At 41.8% G+C, this 19,664-nt stretch overlaps 1 protein-coding gene across 6 annotated transcripts in view; it reads right to left on the reverse strand.

Moving 5' to 3' along the window:
* GLT8D2 (glycosyltransferase 8 domain containing 2) overlaps positions 1-19,664 on the reverse strand; it is a 62,627-nt gene that overhangs the window by 7,645 nt on the left and 35,318 nt on the right. For 4 of the 6 annotated variants that reach the window (XM_089921187.1, XM_089921186.1, XM_089921188.1 and 1 more), the window contains exons 4-10: positions 18,958-19,050; positions 11,722-11,893; positions 9,036-9,153; positions 7,674-7,758; positions 6,932-7,044; positions 4,483-4,649; positions 1,928-2,040 (exon numbers count right to left, since the gene is read on the reverse strand). In XM_089921187.1, the coding sequence (XP_089777313.1) occupies positions 1,928-2,040; positions 4,483-4,649; positions 6,932-7,044; positions 7,674-7,758; positions 9,036-9,153; positions 11,722-11,893; positions 18,958-19,050 (861 nt within the window). Of the gene's footprint in view, positions 1-1,899; positions 2,041-4,298; positions 4,364-4,482; positions 4,650-6,931; positions 7,045-7,673; positions 7,759-9,035; positions 9,154-11,721; positions 11,894-18,957; positions 19,051-19,664 lie in introns of those variants that run through there. The other 2 variants (XR_016395036.1, XM_089921189.1) reach the window with 2 other exon arrangements.

A 19,664-nucleotide genomic window follows, 5' to 3' on the forward strand; every position in this document is an offset into this window, starting at 1 on the left:
AGGATGAATAGCTAGAATATTATTATTCTCGTTTAACGTATGATGTAAGAGGGAAACACCCCCCTCCAAACCTTTCTTTCATTATTCATAAACATAGCTGTGCAGGGAGTTGCAGAAGAGGAGCTAGGTGTTTGGGCTATAGTAGCATAATTGGAATAATTATCAACTTCCAAAGAATCTATACAAGGAAATGCTCATCTGGGGAGCAAAGCCTTCACGTGGGAAGTCTCCAGGAAGTAGGACATTGTCTCTCAGCCCCACGACTGAGAGACTCTGTAGAGGCTTGCAGTTTTGCTTTTAGCTAAATAAATTTCATAATTAAAAATCTTAAGCCTACCTGTTTAGACCCAAACTTAATACCCATTAGTGTTAACACTGCTTTCTGCTTTCAACAAACTCTAAAGCGGAATCATTTTTCAAATGATTTCTGTGTAGCTTTACTTTGCAGACCATCCCTGATTCCAAAACGTTCAGCAGAGACGTAGGCTCTGTTCTGCAAGGAAAAATGACTTCTCTCCCTTGGGAAGATTTTGCTCCTTCCTACTTGTCAATAAGTTAGATGGTTCATAAAATGTAATTCTGAGTCTCTGTTCCAAGATCATAAAATGCTCTAACCCTATCGATCTAAGCTCCGCATAGCTGTTCCTACACAACATTTTAATAGATATTCCACTTTGATGAGATTTTCTACACACTCATCACATGGAAATGTTGATGTCTGACCTAACAGTGAACCCAACATTATTATAAAGCGAATCAGACAGAATATTAGTGTCCTTAATGTCCCCATGTCACTCTTCTATGCATACGGATGCTCAGAAAACTCAGGAGATTCTGGTGAGGCAGAAGCAAATCTACACAGCATCATTCAGAGGAGACAGTAACCCAACTTCCACAGTTTTGTCTGTCTTTCCTTTTACAAGGGAGAGTAGGGGACATATCACCTTGCAGGATTGTTCTGAGAGAAGTAATGTTCACGTCTATCCCTGGAGCCTAGCCCAGGGCTTGGCAGTGTATGGGCACCTGATAAATATAAGTCCACAATCCATTGTCTCCAGTTCTAAAATAATCAATCCCCAAATGTCTGAAAACAAAAAGATTTTTAATAACTTCTTTGGCAGCAAAATCTATAACCCTCTCACGGTAGTGCATAATGTAAGTATGTGCACAACATTACCTTTTAAAAATTCAAAACCTTTCTATATTTCTAAACAGATCTGGCCCAGTGGTTTTGGCTAATGGGTTGTGGCCATAGGTTTGAATGAATGTGAATGTCTTCTGTGCCAGGCTCTGTCCTAAGCAGTTTACACATATTAGGTAATTTGTTCCTTGTAAAAACATAAGGTTCTATCAGCTTCCTTTTACAAGTGAAGAAACTATGGCACAGAGAGCTTGAGTAACTTGCCCAAGGTCATAGAAAATAGCAGAGTTGGGATTCCAGTCCATACCCCAGAGCCTGTACTCCTGTAGTGAAGAGTGAATAAAAGACTTGAGGGACTCACGTAGTGCAGTCATTAAACAACTTCCTTTTAAAAGAGAAATTGCCGGCTATCTAAATTCATCATAAACTATTACGGTAATTCATTTGGTTTTGTCCACTATGGGCTACTGCAAGAGGGCAATAAAGGCATGTGAAAAAGTTCTGACAGTGAAAGTTCCATCGTAACAATAGTTCATGTTTAGCAAGCACGTCCTATATGCTAAGCATGAGTCTAATTGCTTTTCCTGAATTCCTAGAAACACACCTCTCAAGTCATTTTTATCACCTGCATTTGCAGAATCTGAGGCTTAAGTAACGTGTCCAAGGTTACCTCCAAGGTCACCTGGAGGATCTGAATTGAGGAAGCTGGTGCAATAGCACACGCTCCTCGCCTTGGTGCTCACTGGGTCTATAAAATGCACATTGGTGTTCTTCTGAAATACTTACCCAGGTGCCTTATGTGCCACAGGGGGTTGATGGTGGAGTATTTCCCGTGAAACACAATCAGCATTGGGGAGGTGGCCACCCCTCCTCCCAGGGAGCTGCTGTAGAGATTTTCCCTAAGAAACAGAATAAAAAAGCAACATTTGTCCTGGAGTCCCACAGACTCAGATGAAGTAGAATCTAATCATTTTAAAAGGTCTAAGACAGTCCCTCACTATATAACTATGGTCTTTCATTTTTCTCCAACTTCTTATTCTGAAAAGTGTTAAACCTACACAAAATTGTAAGACGAATACCATGAACTCCCATATACTTTACCTTGATTCACAGAGTGTTAATATTTTGCCATTTTACTTCTCAGGCCTTTTTATGGCAAACTTCAAAGATCCCAAATTCTGATCCTACATTATTTAGAATGACTCTACTCACGAATTCAAGGTTATGATAATATTAAAAATATCCAGATATAAAAGATGGACAAGATATACAATGCCATGATAATAGTAGTTGTGTTATTTTTATTTTCTCTCTTAAAACTTAAATGATGAAAAATGATTTAAAAATTCAATCTTTATTTTACTTTACTTTTCTTAGCTTTAAGTCAGTCAGTGTATTATGCATATTTTAAAGTTGATCTAGGACTTCCCTGGTGGCGCAGTGGTTAAGAAACCGCCTGCCAATGCAGGGGACATGGGTTCGAGCCCTGTTCCCAGAAGATTCCACATGCTGCGGAGCAACTAAGCCCGTGCACCACAACTACTGAGCCTGCATTCCAGAGCCTGCGAGCCACAACTACTGAGCCCACATGCCACCACTACTGAAGCCCGCGCACCTAGAGCCCGTGCTCCGCGACAAGAGTAGCCACTGCAATGAGAAGCCTGCGCACCGCAACGAAGAGTAGCCCCCACTCGATGCAACTAGAGAAGAAGCCCGCGCGCAGCAACTAAGACCCAACGCAGCCAAAAATAAATTTGAAAAAAATTCTAAAGTTGATACAAAAAATTCAAACTTTAAAAAGTTGACTTTACAAACAGGACTTAATAAATTTCACTGGGGGCTTAAACGGACGAAAGACCAAACACAGACATTGCTTTAGGAAATCAAGCTGGATTCATTTTTCTAAAGGATCCTTAAGGAAGTTAGTGATGTCAGGATACACAGCACATTTTCCAGGACAGATGGAAGGGCAAATTTCCACACCCTAAGATCCTGCAGTTATGGATTATAATGTCTAAGTGAATGAGGGTAATATCACTGTTCAAGAAACCCAGCATTCTCAATCTTAACAGGCCAGAGGAAGTCTGAGCATAGGCTAGTTGGAATATATGCCTGAGATCATCAAACTTATTGTTATATAATATGTATTACCGAGAGCAATTCAATACAGTACATTCAGGCATCTCCCTCAACCCCTACAGGCCAACATGAGTTTAGTCCAGGTATGTTCCTGAACTCAGTACAGTGGGATCAGTACAAGGATCAATTGCTCTGATGTCTCCAGGAACCAGACTCACAGGGCCTTTGACTGGTTGTAGGCTTACCCCCTAACCCATACAGGTATAATACCTGTTCTCTCCCTTCCTTAAAATGTTGGAATATTTTCCTAAACCTGCTCTTCTGGAATACTATCTTCTGTCTATGAATTTCAAACATGGCCTATAATGTTTTCCCCATCATATTTCTTTTGCTAATGATATTGCATTTAATTAATTTACAATAAAAAGGTAGTTTATATGAGTTCTTTGATATTTAAAATGTCTTATCAATATGTATAAAGATGAAGCTTGTAAACTGTCTTGTTCAACTCTTCTATAAGCTTTCTAATTTTTAGTCTTTATCATTTACTGAAGAGAAGTATGTTAAAATTTCCAGTTGGTATTGTGAATTTCTAAATTAGTTTTTGGAATTGTCAATGCATGGATTATAAATATTAAGGCCGTGTCATTAAATGTTGTTAAGTGATATTTTTTTATTTTTATTTTTTGCAGTACGCAGGCCTCTCACTGTTGTGGCCTCTCCCATAGCAGAGCGCAGGCTCCGGACGCACAGGCTCAGCGGCCACGGCTCACAGGCCCAGCCTCTCCGCGGCATGCGGGATCTTCCCAGACCAGGGCACGAACCCGTGTCCCCTGCATCGGCAGGCGGACTCTCAACCACCGCGCCACCAGGGAAGCCCGTGTTAAGTGTTATTTTTTTAAAAGTTTACTTTATAAAATAATTCTTAAAAATAAATCTATGTAAGAAGGAGAAACTCGACTAAGATAAATGATTTGCAGTCAAAAAGGTTCACTAGAATTCTGGGAGAAGATTTAAAAATCACATTACTAAACTATTAGAAAATGTTTGTATAATAAGGGATTGCACAGGATCTCACCTCCTATGACATATCGTTTGAGGACGGATTTTTCATCCACTGCTCCCTTTTTCTCAACAGTGCCTCTGTAAGAAAATCTGACCTCAGATGTCTGAAATATTTCTAACCCCTGAGCTATGCATAGAAAATTAATGGAATAATTTTACTCCCAAGCATGGAAAAAATGGTAGACGGCCACACATACTCTACATTTTTTTGCATCCATTTCTCCAATTGTTTGGTGATACGCTGGTGCTTCCATTCCGTCATGTTGGCAACAATCACACCAGGATTGAAAGAGCAAGTGCTGGGGCTGATGCCAAGGTCTTTTATCGTCTTCTTCCGGTAGTCCAGATAGCCCATATACGTGTTCTATAAAGGAAGAGGATATGTGTGCTTTTGACCAAGGAATCTTTTGTTTCTGGAAAATAACCACTTTCTTGAGACCATCATGCAGCACCTGGGCTTCCTTCTGTGTCACTGGCCACTTCCTGGAGTCCTTTCCCAGTTTTCTCTTGTTTCCCCAACCTCTAAAAACTGAGTGCCCCTAGTCTCATGTCCAGCATCTGCTCCTTTCTGCAGCATCAACTCCCTAGACAGCCTCATCTTGTCTCATGGCTCTAAATCTCTCCGTGTAGACAGCCCGGACCTCTCCTCTGGATTTCCAGGTCTACTACATCTGCCAACTCTATCTGTCCTTGTGGGTGCTTAGTAAGGCAGCTCTCCTTACACCCCAAAACTGACCCCAATCCTATCCCAAACCTGCTTCCCTACAACCTGCCCTACTTCAGTGTCCACTCCATCCTTCCAGTTAGACAGACACCTAAGGTCATTAGGTCATCCTAGACGCCTCACTCACTTTTCATCCAGATCTCAGCAAATCCTGTCGGTCCCATCTTCCAAAATATATTCAGAAGCCAACCACTTTTTTTGCTTTTTGACCGCGCCACGTGGTTTGTGGGATCTTAGTTCCCCGACAAGGGATCAAACCTGGGCCCTCAACAGTGAGAGCATGGAGTCCTAACCACGGGACCACCAGGAAAGTCCCCAGAAGCCAAGCACTTCTTACTGTCTCTACTACCTTCCTGGTCCAAACCATAATTACCACTCACTGGATTTCTGCCAGCTCCTCCCAACCTGTGTCCTGCTTCCACCCTTTTCAATCCCACTCTGTCTCCGTGTCACTCATCTGCTCAAAGCCCCTCCAGTGGCTTCCCCTCTCATTCAGAGTAAAACCCAGACTCCCTAAAACTCCTGCCATGCCCTCCACCATCTACCCCGCCCCCATTACCTGTCCAACTTCCATTCTTCTCCCCCTTGACCCCTCTGCCACACTGACCTCCTTGTTCCTTTAATACACCAAACACACCCCTGCCTCAGGACCTCTGCATTTGCTGTTACCTCTTCTGAAATGTTTTTCCCCTAAATATCTATTAAGATAGTTGCCTCAGCTCTTTCAGGTGTAGGCTCAGCGACAACATCTCAGTGGAGCCTTCCCTGACCACCCAACTTAAAATCCAACCCCACCTCCACCCTGATCCTCTGTTCAATATTTTACTTGCTTGCTGACCGCCTCTTCCCACTAGAATGTAAGCTACCCAAAGGCGGAATTTCAGTTTTATCTGCTGTGTTACCAGCACCTAAAACAGTGTGAGACACATAGCAAGCACTCAATAGCTAGTTTTGAGTGAATGTAAAATGAGGAAGGACACACTATTTCACCCACCTCATGGTATGCTCAAAGACAACATGGATGTAATGGAACTATTTAAGCACTTTTCTGTGTGCAGGCACTGTTCTAAGAACTTCATGCATATTACCTCATTAGTTGCATACGATAGCTTTACATGTATTAACTAATTTAACTCTCCCAATAGCCCTACCAGAGAAGTATTGATACTGTTATTACCTCTATTTAAGAAATGAGGGAGAAAACCACTGAGCAAGTAACTTGCCCAAGGTCACAAAGCTACTAAGTGATGGAGCCAAGATTTTGACAGGCAGGTCTGGCCCCAGGGCCTAGGCCTTAAAGTGTGTCACAGCTTAAATGTCACACATGTAAAATTATTTCCTGGAACTTTTTTTGAAGAACAGCATTCCATTTGTAAGAGCATCTTGTATTGTAAAGCCATTCTTTTGGTTTCGGTGTTACATCTGGGTTCGACTGTCTTCATTTCTACCAGGGTAAGGAGCTCTCTACCTTGGAACAAAATCAGTATTTTCCTCTACTGAAAGGAGGGGGTGGGGAATAATGGTCAAACTCTGAAAACAGAACCAAAGGTTCAGTGAGTCTCTTTTACAGTAAACACCATCTCTGCCATAGAATGTGGTTGCGAGTAACTTAGATAACAACCATCGTTCCTGGAGCATTTACTGGACACTTTGACATCATGTTATTTCATCACAACTCACAAAAACACAACCAAATAGATGCTACTGTTGCCATGTTTCAGGTAAGGAAAGCGGGACTTGCAGGGGTGAGTAACTTGCCCCGGAGTCTGTGGGAGCAGAGCTGGGATGTGAATGGGAAGCCCGGGCCCCTGGCTGTTTGCCTCCCAGCAGTCCCCCAGTCTTCTCCAAGGTGAGGATGACACTCGTTCTGAAGTGCAGGGAGGAGAAGGGGCAAAGGGAGGATTCCCGAGACATGTGCTCACCTGCAGCCCCACAAGTCTGTGTATGTCCTGGGAGGAGGGCAAATCGCAGTCATCTGAGAAAGCTGCCGCGTGGCCCAGGGCCAAGGTGGTGTCGTACAGCTCTTGGATGTCCCCTGGATTCACAAACACCACGAGTTACAATAGTATAGCACTCATTCTAGGGCTAGATAGAGGCTTCGAGCTTAAACAATCCCTGATTTTGCTATGAGGGAAAAGTATGTGATCCATGGTTTCAAGCGGCTTGGCAATTTTCTTGATAAGAATAGGTCATATCAATTTAAAAAGCCACTTGATAATAAGCTCAGATCAACACTGGTCAGATTTCTTTATTTCTGTTGCTGTGTACGTACCACACCAATGCTCGTCTTATTTTGCACGCGCGCGAGAGAGAAGGTGACATTTAACACTAAAACTTAGCTCGCTTCTAAGAATGTTATCAGTGAGGTTTTATCCCCCTACATTTTAGGCGTGCAGAAAAAGGAAAGGCCACCTATTACAGACTTTTACAAGCTACTTATTACAAACTTTGACAAACAGAAAGTGGCTCTCAGAAAGTCAACTGGATTGTCCCAGAAAGTATCAACCCGTTTTCAAAGTATTCCCTGATTAACAACACTATACTCCCCAATTTAATAAGCAATCAAAATCACTGAGCCGCTAGATATTTCAAAAATGAAGAGAGACCGTCATTCTACTTGTCAGCTGCTCTGCTTCCGAGTGTTCTTGGCATCGCTGAGCATACCTTGTACGATTACATCATCATCCAAATAGATGACTTTCTCGTGTTGATGGATAAGCAGAGGGAGATAAAATCGAACAAAGTTCAGCTGTTAAAACAACAAAAACAGTGATTGTGGGGAAGAGACAGAAGGCCCAGTGACTAATAGGTGTGCTGGGGGGGTCAGCTTTGACCACGGCCTCTGCTCAGCTCCAGGTCTGGAGCAGAATAAAACAGAGGCTGCAAAGAGGTCTCACCTGAGCTTCCTGATGCCCAGTTTACCTGGGCCCCGGGACTGAAACCAGCGCTGGTCAGCAGTTCTTCTAGATCCAAACCCCCCACTGCTGAGACTGTCACCGTTTCATCTCTGTGAACTGGTGCAGCGGGAGTCACAGAGGCTGTCAATCTTTCTGGCCACAAACTGTCTGCTTTCCTCTACACTCAGTAATTTTGACTACTGTCAACTAAAGCAGCTTTAAACACACATGCACACTTACGTGCGCGCACACACAGTGCACACATACGTACACACGTGCACACATACATACACACACGTGTGCGTGCGCATGTGGAGCTCATCTCACACGTCATCACATCACACACGAAGGTTCACCCTCTTAGCTCCTTGAACCAGAAAAAAGCCAGAGAAGCATGGGCTGAGGATGGGGGTCTTAACGTTTTAATAGCTACAGTACTGTATAATGCAAAGTCCCAACTCAGCTAGCACTCTTGATAATAAATATCTGGAATTGGAAAAAGATCTTATCATCAGAGGGCTTCGAATTTAGTTAATTTTCAAGGATGGATTTCAATAATAACCACATGTAGAAGGTGGCTGCATTTTCTGTGCACCTGCCATCAAAAACACCACTCTTCATGCAGAAGAGGGTCCCTTTTGTAAGAGCTCTTGCAGTAAAACACCTTAAGATTCCCAATGCCAGGAAGCAAGTTGGTGTCTCCTGAAAGTATGTCAATACTCTGAAGTATATAATCCATCTTGCTACCATCTCTCCTCAGCTGCTGGGATACTCTGAGCTAAGTGTAAGGTCCCGGAACAGTACACACAACTGCCTCTGGGCTGGGAATACTTTTTCTAGGCCTCACAACTCGGGCCCTCCCCTGCCCCACAGGCATATTTACACACATAAATGCATCCTGCATCTTCTTACGCTTCGTTTCTTCTTTCATAGCTTCATTATGGTTTATGTAAACCATCTTACATCCTTTCTGCAGTAGGTGGCTTTTGAATTATAAATAAGCAGCGTTTGGTGGACACCTAAATCTGTTAGGCTTCTACAACATTCTGTGGGCATCCCAGTGGCTGGTGTTCCACACCGAACAAGGTCTCACTGAGAACCATCCCCGACATGTGCGATCCCTACTCACAGGCTGGAGCAGTTCAGGCCTTGCGGAGTCTGGTCTGATCTTTCCTTTGAGGACCATAGGGTTGAATTCCACGATTTTAAAGTTTATTTCTCTCAGTTTAGAATGTTCGATCCATTTTCTAAAGGGACGACAAAAACAAAAACAGAAAACAAGCTCGAGCACACACCTCCAAACTTTCCTCAATTTGCCTATTGCCTCAATCGGAAGTTAAAAATAAAATATGTACAACCTTAGTAGAGTCTAGTCTATAAATCCTTCTGATTTTTTCCCCATCTGGTTTAGCTTTGAATCTTTTTTTTTCATTCACATAACTTTCTGCAAAGGAAATGAAGCAAAATAGTAATAACCAAATATCTCCCCAGATCCACATAATCTCCACAGGAAACTAGAACAAAAAGTGTTCCTTCTTTCTTATAAAGCAGCATCTGTGGTTGATGGTGCTCTCCTTTTTATTTTTTATTATTTTTATTTTTGCGGTACGCAGGCCTCTCACTGTTGGGGCCTCTCCCGTTGCGGAGCACAGGCTCCGGACGCGCAGGCTCAGTGGCCATGGCTCACGGGCCCAGCCGCTCCGCGGCATGTGGGATTTTCCCGGACCGGGGCACAAACCCGCGTCCCCTGCATCGGCAGGCGGACTCTCAACCACTGTGCCACCAGGGAAGCCCGATGGTGTTCTCTTTGCCATGGGTTAACAGCACTGTAAGGAAGCCCGGCCTTCTGAACCTGCTACTTTGACTGAATCGTGTTTACTCTGCTGTTTTGACTCCAAGGATGATCTGAATTTACCTTTGCCTCTCAATCTTCTGTCCTTGCTCCCCATTTTCTCTTCCTCCTCCTCTCCACCCTCTCCCCTTATGTGTTCTCAGTTTCACAGAACTTGAAATACCTTGAACTTCCCTTCATCTCCGCTCTCTCCACTTCCTCCATCCTCCTTAGAAATAGTCACTGTTAACAGCTGGGGATCTTTCTGGGTCTTCTTCTTTACAGAAATACATATATGTACATGTACAAATTTACAGTTTGGGGGTTTTGATTTCATTGCTATAGATTGAATATTGTGTCCCCCACAGATTTGTATGTTGAAACCTAATCCCCAGTGTGATGGTATTTGGAGGTGTGGATTGTAGGAGGTGATTAGGTCATGAGGATGAAGCCCTCATGAATGGGACTAGTGCCCCTTATAAAAGACATTCATCCCAGTGAACTCCCTTACTCCTTCTGCCATGTGAGAACACAGCGAGAAGACAGCCTGCTATGAAGCACGAAATGAGCCCTTACCAGACATGGAATCTGCTGGCACCTAGAACTTGGGCTTCCCAGCCTCCAGAACTTGAGAAGTAAATTTCTCTTGTTTTTAAGCCAAGCCATCCAGTCTGTGCATTCAGTTACAGCAGCTCAAACAGATTAAGACATTCATAAAGTGGGTCATACTATATGAGGTGTACTGCAACTTGTATTTTCCACTTAGTAATATGCCTTGGAGATATTCTATGCCTTCTTTCTTTGTTAACAGCTGGATCATATTCCATAGTTCATTTAAATATTCTTTCACCGACGGACATTTAAGCACTTCACAATTTTTTTACTACTTCACATAATGCCGAAATTAACATTATTGTACATATATTTTGGTCACATGTACTACAATTTCCGCAGCACAGATCCCCAGCTGTTGAAATGGAATGGTGAGTCAAACTATATATGCATATACCATTTTATTAGATATTGCCATATTGCCCTCCCAAAATTGCTTTACCAATTTATGAAGTGTACATTGTGTAAACAAGGGATAAGCATGTCCATTTTCCTGCACAGGACGGTGTTGTCCTATTTAGTTTTTACCATCCTGATGAGTGCAATGACACGCCATTGTTTTCATTTGCGTTTCCCTATTGGTAACATGGAAATGCCTTTTCGTGTTTGCTGGCCATTTATAGTGTTTTTTTCTGTGAATTGTCTGTACTCTGTGCTCATTTTTCTACTATATGCTCATCTTTTTGGTAAGAATTCTTTATACATTTTGGACAGTAATCCATTGTCTATAATACATGTTGAAAATATCTTGCCTAATCTGTTGTGTGATCAGTTTCACTTAGTGTTTTTCACCAGTTAAAACTTTTTAAATATTAGCAGTCAAATCTGTCAGTTTTTTTCCTTGGGCTCAAGGAGTCACTCTCCATACCAAAATTATACAATTATCCCACATTTTAGTAAGACATTTAGAATTTTATTTCCTGTTTATTTCTTTTAAATCCAACTCCAATTTATGTTTTAGTATGGTGTGTGATAGGAAAGAGACCACTCTGCAGTTTAAAAATTATAATTAGTGATGATTCTGAGCCATATTAAATTATTATATTAATAGTCTCTCAGGTTAAGACAGCAGAGAAAAGAGAAACTTTTAGAAAGAAAGACTCATATAAACTGCTTAAGGATTGGGTTTCCTTCATTCATTAGATAATTCACTTCTGCAGAATGATGCATTGCCCTACCGGATTAATGAGACTTTGCTAAAATTTCCTTAGCTAGGAACACGTTTGTCAGGCCATCAAGTAAACCTCAGGTCATCCCCTTATTAATTTAAAGGACATTTATCAAACCAAAGAAAGAAGGGAATCCATGTAAAGAAAGACAAGGACAATTAAAAGAAAGTAGAGAACTCCAAAGTCTATAGTACACAGATTACCGTATTCTGGACAGAGTGTTCCGGAGTCCAACTACATAGAACAAAATGTTGGCCTCAGTGTTGCTGTAGATGCTGTTGATGGCAGCCATAGCCGCACCCATCCTCCCTGCTGCTGCACAAATCACCACCGGAATCTCATCTTCCATATCCTCAGGAGTCTCAGAGTCATCATCTGGAAACATCAAAATCAGTCTTGGAACATGAAGGAATTTCACAGTGTGGAAGTCTTGCCTTCCACACTCCAGGGGGAAGATAGCATGGTGGGGAAGAGATTGCCGATTATTCTCCAATATCCCAGTCTCTCCTTCTTCTCTTAGAGATACAACATTGGAACTTTAGCTGGCACATAGCCAACCACTAAGAATATTTTTCCAGACTCCCTTGCAGCTCTGTGTGATCAAGTGCTGACCAATGGGATGTTAGTGCCAGTATATGTGCAACACCTGAGTTTGCCTTTAAAAGGAATATGCTTACCCTCCCCTTTTCTTTTCCCCCTTCCCATTGCCTGGAATGTTGATATGATGATAGGAGTTCAAGCAGCCATCTTGTACCATGAGATGGAAGCTGCCTCTTGAGGACACCGAAACTATAAGATAGAAAGGATCCTGATCTGGATGATTATGGAACTGACACATCAGACTTTCACTTGAGAGAGAAAATAAACTTCTATTTTGCTTAAGTCACTATTATTTTGGAGCTCTCTTAAAGAAGCCAATCAGATAGCCTAACACATACACACAGTTGAAAAATATGTGAAGAACTGAAAAGCCTCACTTGATTCAACATTCTTCAACTCTTGTCTGAATTGGAATATTTACCTTGCCTACATTGCTATAAAATATACTGCTTGTGATCTTGCTTTCTGTTATCCACGCTCTTGTTGAGAGAGTCAAAAGTTGATGGCAAAAAAAGGAGATAAATGAAAAAGTATGACTAATGCATAAGATGAATAATTGATTATTCTTCTGATCCTTGGCTATGATATAAAATACTAATGTCATAACATCATATTTCGGTACCACAACTTTCAGGTATGAAGAATAATAATTATCAGTATGTATTCACTATCAAACAGATATCTGAGTTTTACTTAAAGCTCTCTCTTTCTTTACGGATGTCTTTTTGCAAAATCTCTATTATTCAGACCCAGGGTAGTTTTAACTGATACTTAATCCAACAAACGTGTATGAAACTAACCACCAGGTACTCTGCTTTGTATAATTTAAGAAATATTGAAAGGCCTCCCTCTTTATCTCCTACATCCCTCCCACCACCTTCCTCCGCAAGTGAAATTTCCACCACTACAATAATTTTTCACAGTATATTTGCTGGCATGAGATAATGCTCATAATATAATGTGAAGGGTGGGGGGGAGAGAACACAAAATCCTTTCCAGTATTTGATCCCAATTTGACACATGCATATTTGCAAATGGATCTATGTCTATTTATAGAATTATGAGTAATTTTAATTTCCTTATTTGTGTTTCTTGTATTTTCCAAATTCTCCAAAGTAATTACAGGTTGCTTTTATAAAGAGAAGAAAAAATTTCTTAAGGGACTGTTCCTTTTGAACTAAACTGTCATCTTGGGGAGGTCCCCTAATCATATGGTACCTGCAGGCATCTAAGTGATCTGCCTAAATGAAAATTTGACTATGTTTCTTCACTGCTTAAAGTTCTCCCATGGTTTCTATAGGATAGAGCCACATTCCATTCCTGGCACACGTGGATCCAGTCCCTGTTCACTTCTCTAGCCTTGTCTACTTCTATTCCAGCGTTGCAAAAATACTAGCGGTTCCCTGAATACTGGCACCATGTTGTCCCTTATCTTAATGCCTTTTCACAGGCTGTTTCTGATGTCTGGAATATTATTTTCATCCCCTCCTGCATGTCTAACTATTACATATTCATTCCAAATGCAGTATAGACATTGGAGCCCCCAGGACGCCTTTAACAGCTCACTAAGACAAATTAGTTCAGCCCTCACCCATGGTCACTCTGTCCTTGCTTGTGGGTGGATTTACCAGCTGCACTGCAATTTATTTGGTAGTATGTCTTTCCTTTCTCTCCTGTAACACTAGGAGCTCTGTGAAGGCTGGGACAGTATCTTGTTCACCTCTGTCTCCTCTGCAGCTAGCCCAGTGCTGGAACATGGTAGATTCTCAATACATTTTGGATGGTTGGCTGGCTGGCTGGCTGGGTGAATTCATTAGAAACCTCTGTTTGAGCACTTACCACACTGCATGGGAAGAATCTATTCATGTGTATGCCTCCTATACTAGACTGTAAGCTCATTGTATTATCCCCACTGAGTCTGGCACCTAGCAAGCACTTAATGAAAGTTTGCTGAAATCAACTAAACAGATATGATGCATTGGCCTTAGAGAACAGGGCCCTAGAGGAATAATTCATGGGTGACTCTTAGGGGCAAAGAAAGAGGGAAGGGTTGAAAATCTGGGGCAGTACCTGGCTGTCAGGCTCAGATAGAGCCCTTCATCAGGCTATGGGCAGAATGAGGTTTGGAGGAACACGTCGCCTTGAAAGAAGAGCACCCCAAGGGACGGTCAAACACTGAGTTTACAGCTCTGCTGCAGACACATCACACCACCATACTGCTTAAGAGCCTCTGCCAGTCAGAGAATCTGGGAGCTAACCTAAGCCAAAATGCTCTCTGCCTAGAAGTCTTTCCTGGACAGAGTGATAGATGAAGGCGTGTTGGAGGAAGGGTGGGAAGATTTTTCAACTGTAATTCTTCACCAATACCCCATCCTAGCAGATCTTTGGGAATCAGCCATTGTACTACTTGGATCTGTTACACCAAACACTGCCTGAGCCAGACCATTAAAAGGTTTGTTATGAGAAGCCATTTGGTGCCCATAAAAATCTCATATAATAATGGCATATGGACCAGAAATTTATTTTATTGCTTTAGACCCTTCTCACAAGTAACTCTTATCAAACAATGTCCATTTCTAGAAGAGGTGAAATGTCTGCACTCCCAGTGCCAAACCTCTGAATCGCATTTCAAATTAGAACTATTTCAGCCAAACATATGAACTTGCTGCACCCCAAATGGGCCAAGAGTGAATCACCAGCATGCTGACTGCAAGGAAATTGTCGGGAGATTCCATGGAATGTCGTTATCAGGAGATTCCATAGAACGCTACCATGTTTTTCTTCAGTACATGACTTCCCAGGGCCTCTGGACTTCACGTTATGACACTAGTTCTTTGAATTAATGTTTTAAAAATTGTGAAGATTAATATGGAATAGGTGAGGTACAGAGGATTTTTAGGGCACTGAAACTATTCTGTATTCTATAATGATAGATAAATGTCCTTATAAATTTCTCAAAACCCATAAAATGTACAACACCAGGGGTGAACCCTAATGTAAACTATGGACACTGGTGGAAATTCCCTGGTGGTCCAGTGGTTAGAACTCCCTGCTTCCACTGCAGGGGACACGGGTTTGATCTCTGGTCAGGGAACTAAGATCCTGCATGCTGCACAGCATGGCAAAAAAAAAAATTTAACTATGGACACTAGTGAAAATGATGTGTTAACATAGGTCCACAGATTGTAACACATGCACCACTCTGGTACGGGATGTTAATAGTGGGGGAGGCTCTGTGTGTGTGTGTGTGTGTGTGTGTGTATATGAGCGCATGTGTGTGAGCGAGTGCATGTGTGCGCACATGTGTGCATGTGCACGTGTGTGTGTGTGTGTGTGTGTGTGTGTGTGTGTGTGTGTGGTGGAAAGGGGTATGGGGGAAATCTCTACCTTCTGCTCAGTTTTGCTGTGAAACTAAAACTGCTCTAAAAAATAAAGTCTATAAAATATTAACATGCACTTCTGGAAAATTCCAGTCAAACAGAAGAGTATCTAAATGGTGACTGTTTTCTGCAGACCTCGCAGCCCACATTCCAAAGGTTACCAGTGTGGTATGTGCCTCTCAAACCCTTCTTAATGTACATACAAAAGCACATATACTACATGTTATATAAATATTACATGAAATTTGATGTATTATTTTAAAACCAAAGTACCACCCTCCCCCCACCAAAGGAGAATCATTTAAGAGTTCTTTGGACTTCATCTTCAAAAGTAGCCAAAGAATTCAAGTGACAGGGTATCCCAGAAAATCTTTTGCAGTTAGTGAAATTAGGGTGTAACTAAGAACATTCAGAATACTACACACACAGTTTAGGTGATCTTGGTATAGTGGTGGGACAGCAGTGATTATAAAATGAAAGTAATTAACATGTGCATGCTCTGCTGGGGGAGACTAAAGGGAAAGAGGTGTTCAGCCTAGAAAAACATTTCTCAGTGGATTTCCTATGAAGTCAATGTGTCTTGGGTTTAACTTTGAAACAAATTAAAAATTTTTTAAACTGAAAAAAAAATGAAATCATACTTTTCATAGTCTTCTGTAACCTGCTTTTTCCACTTACATACCACAGACATCCATCTTTCCATGCCAACTATGTTCTTTTGAGTGGTATTTCATAACACTGATTCCCTCTCTTTTTTTAAATTTTAACACTGTGTGGGATAAAAATGTGCTATTGGATCCATTCATGTGGTGAAAACACTTTATCGTATATAAATATATAGCCAATTAGTCAGGATGTGCATTTCCTCACAGTTCTTTTAACAGCTATTATAAAAGCAACTCATTTCTTTCCATGGAGAAAGGAATTTGCAATGCAATCTGCTGACTGAATGTGTTGGTTTATGGGCAGGAAGTAAAACGTGAGGAGTAACAAGCTCAAAGTTCAGACCACATTTGACCTTGTATGACCTTCTCTCTCTCTTTCTCTGTCTCTCTCTCTCTCTCTCTGTCTCTCTGTCTCTGTCTCTCTCTCTGTCTCTCTCTCTCTCTATCTCTCTCTCGACCTTTCTCAAAGCAATTTATTGAGTCATTAGTTACACACTGCTATGGACTGAATTGCATACCCCTAAAATTCATATGTTGAAGCTCTAACCCCTAGTACCTCAGAATGTGACTGTATTTGGAGATAGGGCCTTTAAAGAGGCAGTTAGGTTAAATGAGGCCCACCCTTAATTCCATATGGCTAGCGTCCTTATAAGAAGAGGAAAAGACACCAGGCCACGTGAGGACACAGAGAGAAGGCGTTCCTCTGCAGGACAAACCAGCCCTGCCGGCACCTTGATCTTGGACTTCCAGCCTCCAGAACTGTGAGAAAATTAACGTCTGTTGTTTAAGCTACCCAGTCTGTGGTATTTTGTTATGGCAGCCCAGGCAGACTAATATAGATTTCTTTAAATTTACCTACTGTAAGTACATAGTTCAATGATATTCAGTAAATTTATCCCATTTTAGAACATTTAGAATGTTCTAAAATCCCATTTTAGAACAATTTTCATCACCAGAAAATTTCCCTTCAGCTGGGCTGCAGTCAAGCCACTCCCACTCCCAGCCCCAGGCAACCACTGACCTGTTTTTCTGTCTCCATAGATTTGCCTTTCCTAGAAATTTCCTTTAAATGGAATCATATAACATGTGGTGTTTTGGGTCTAGCATCTTTCATTTAGTGTGTGTGTGAGGTTTATTCATATTGTATCATGTATTCGTAGTTTGTTCCTTTTTACTGTTGAAAAGTACTCCATTGCATGGATATAACACATTGTACATATTCACTGCTTGATTCACAAGTGGATTGCTTCCAGTTTGGGGCTACTGTCAATAATGCCCTATAAATATCTGCACACTTATCTCTGCCTGGAAATCATTCACGTTCCAGAGGCTCCTAATGTTCATCTAGACCTGATTATACATATTTTTAATTTTTTATGAATTTTAAAATAATTAATTATTTATTTATTTTTTGGCTGTGTTGGGTCTTTGTTGCTGCATGCGGGCTTTTCTCTGGTTGAGGTAAGCGGGGGCTACTCTTCCTTGAGGTGGCGGGCTTCTCATTGCAGTGGCTTCTCTTGTTGCAGGGCACGGGCTCTAGGCATGCAGGCTCCGTAGCTGTGGCGCACAGGCTTAGTTGCTCCGCGGCATGTGGGATCTTCCTGGACCAGGGCTCGAACCCGTGTCCCCTGCATTGGCAGGTGGATTCTTAACCACTCGCCTCCAGGGAAGTCCTTATGAATTTTTTTATACTGAAAAAGTCAGCTTTGTGAAAGCAGGGACATTATTTTGTTCCTTGTAGTGTGTCCAGTGCCTAAGCCTCTGGCTTAAAAAAAAGTGTGAATATGAATGTATATAATGCACCAAAATATTAATTGTATTTGTCTTTGGCTGATACAGCTACAGGTAATATTTTGTATTTTCCATAAATGAGTATATTCATTTTGCTGATATAAAACAGTAACCTAATGAAAAATAAAACACTACTGGTGCTACTTAATTTTTGTGTGTGCTGGCTTTGTATGTTTGGAGAAGTGAGGTTCCATCCCATGCAATTCACCCCTGAAGAGGGAAACTGGGCTCCCCAGTGCAGCTGGAGGAGGACATATGGTCAATGCAGTGATTTTGCTCATAAGCGAAATTATTGAGAGACTCCAAAAGGGTGGATGCAGAGCAGGCCACTCAGAGTGAGGTCCGAAAACCAACAGCCTCAGCATCAACTGGGAGTTCATCAGAAATGCAAATTCTCAGCCCCACCCCCAAACTACTGATTCAAAACCTGGGGCCAGGACTGTGTTTGAACAAGCCCTCTGTGTGATTCTGATATGTGCTAAGTTTGAATAGCACTGGTCATTCTACGACACAACTGAAAATTTGGCCTTGGGTGGATATTCTAAAAGCAGGTACTTGGAAGCTGACTGGATTTTTGTTTCTCTCTGAACCCAGCTATTGGAAGGACTCAAACTGTGTTCTTAGGTATCTCATCTTGATGGACCACATGGCTGCCTGCCTGCTCCGTTCTTCTTTTTTTTAATATATTTTTTCTTTGCGGTAAAATACGCAACATAAAATTTACCATCTTAACCATTTTCAAGTGTACAGTTCAGTGGTATTAAATACATTCACACTGTTGTACAATCATCACTGTCATCCATCCCCCTAACGCTTTTCATTTTGTAAAACTGAAACTCTATACCCATTAAACAACAACTCCCCTTTCCCCTCCCCCCACCCAGCCCCCGGCAGTCATCACTATGCTCTCTGTCTCTATGAATTTGGCTACTCTAAGTACCTCACGTTGGTGGAATCACAGAGTATCTGACTTTTTGTGACTGGCTTAGGTCACTTTGCATACCTGTTTCGTTCCTGAGCACAGTCCCCCTATGAACTTTCTTATACAGAATCCCACAGATGGTCACAATCAAAAGGAACAGCAACACCTGGTTAACTGAAATAAAAACAGAAACATGTTCAGGTATAACCTATCAAACTGAAACTGTGGAATAAGTTTAGAATAGCCAGTGGGAACAGACGCTCTCCCTGACATATACAGGACTGGAGGCCTGGAACCTTTCTCTAAGCAGGTAGCACGTGGAGTCAAGAGTTAATCTGTGATACTGCCGATACTCAAGGCTACACAGATGTAGTTTAAGGACAGCCAGGGCTAAACCCAGGCAGTCTGACGGCAGAAGCTACAACCTTGATGACTGCATGATGTTGCCTCTGGAGCCACTTTCTGTGCAGGAATACTTTGTTTCAAATAATAGCCAACATTTATATGACACTTATGATGAGCCAGTGGTTATTATGAATACATGTTCTTAGTCATTATAACAGCTGCTTCTCACTTAGTTCTACCACTGGTCAAGGATGATGTACATAAATCTCTTGCCCTGAGTAAGAGGTTAGAAGATCCCAATACCTCTTCCCAGTCTAAGCCTCCAGGGCCATCCTTTCCAAAACAGTGATGCTCGCCCTTAGGATCTACTGAGAACTAGAATGGTGTCGGACAGTGTTTTCCTAAGTATGGAGCTATACACCACTGGATGTACATGGGATGAT

The sequence above is a fragment of the Delphinapterus leucas genome, chromosome 11 (genome assembly GCF_059928025.1).
Source record: "Delphinapterus leucas isolate spDelLeu-1000000601 "Yukka" chromosome 11, BTC_Dleu_Yukka2, whole genome shotgun sequence".
NCBI lineage: Eukaryota > Metazoa > Chordata > Mammalia > Artiodactyla > Monodontidae > Delphinapterus > Delphinapterus leucas.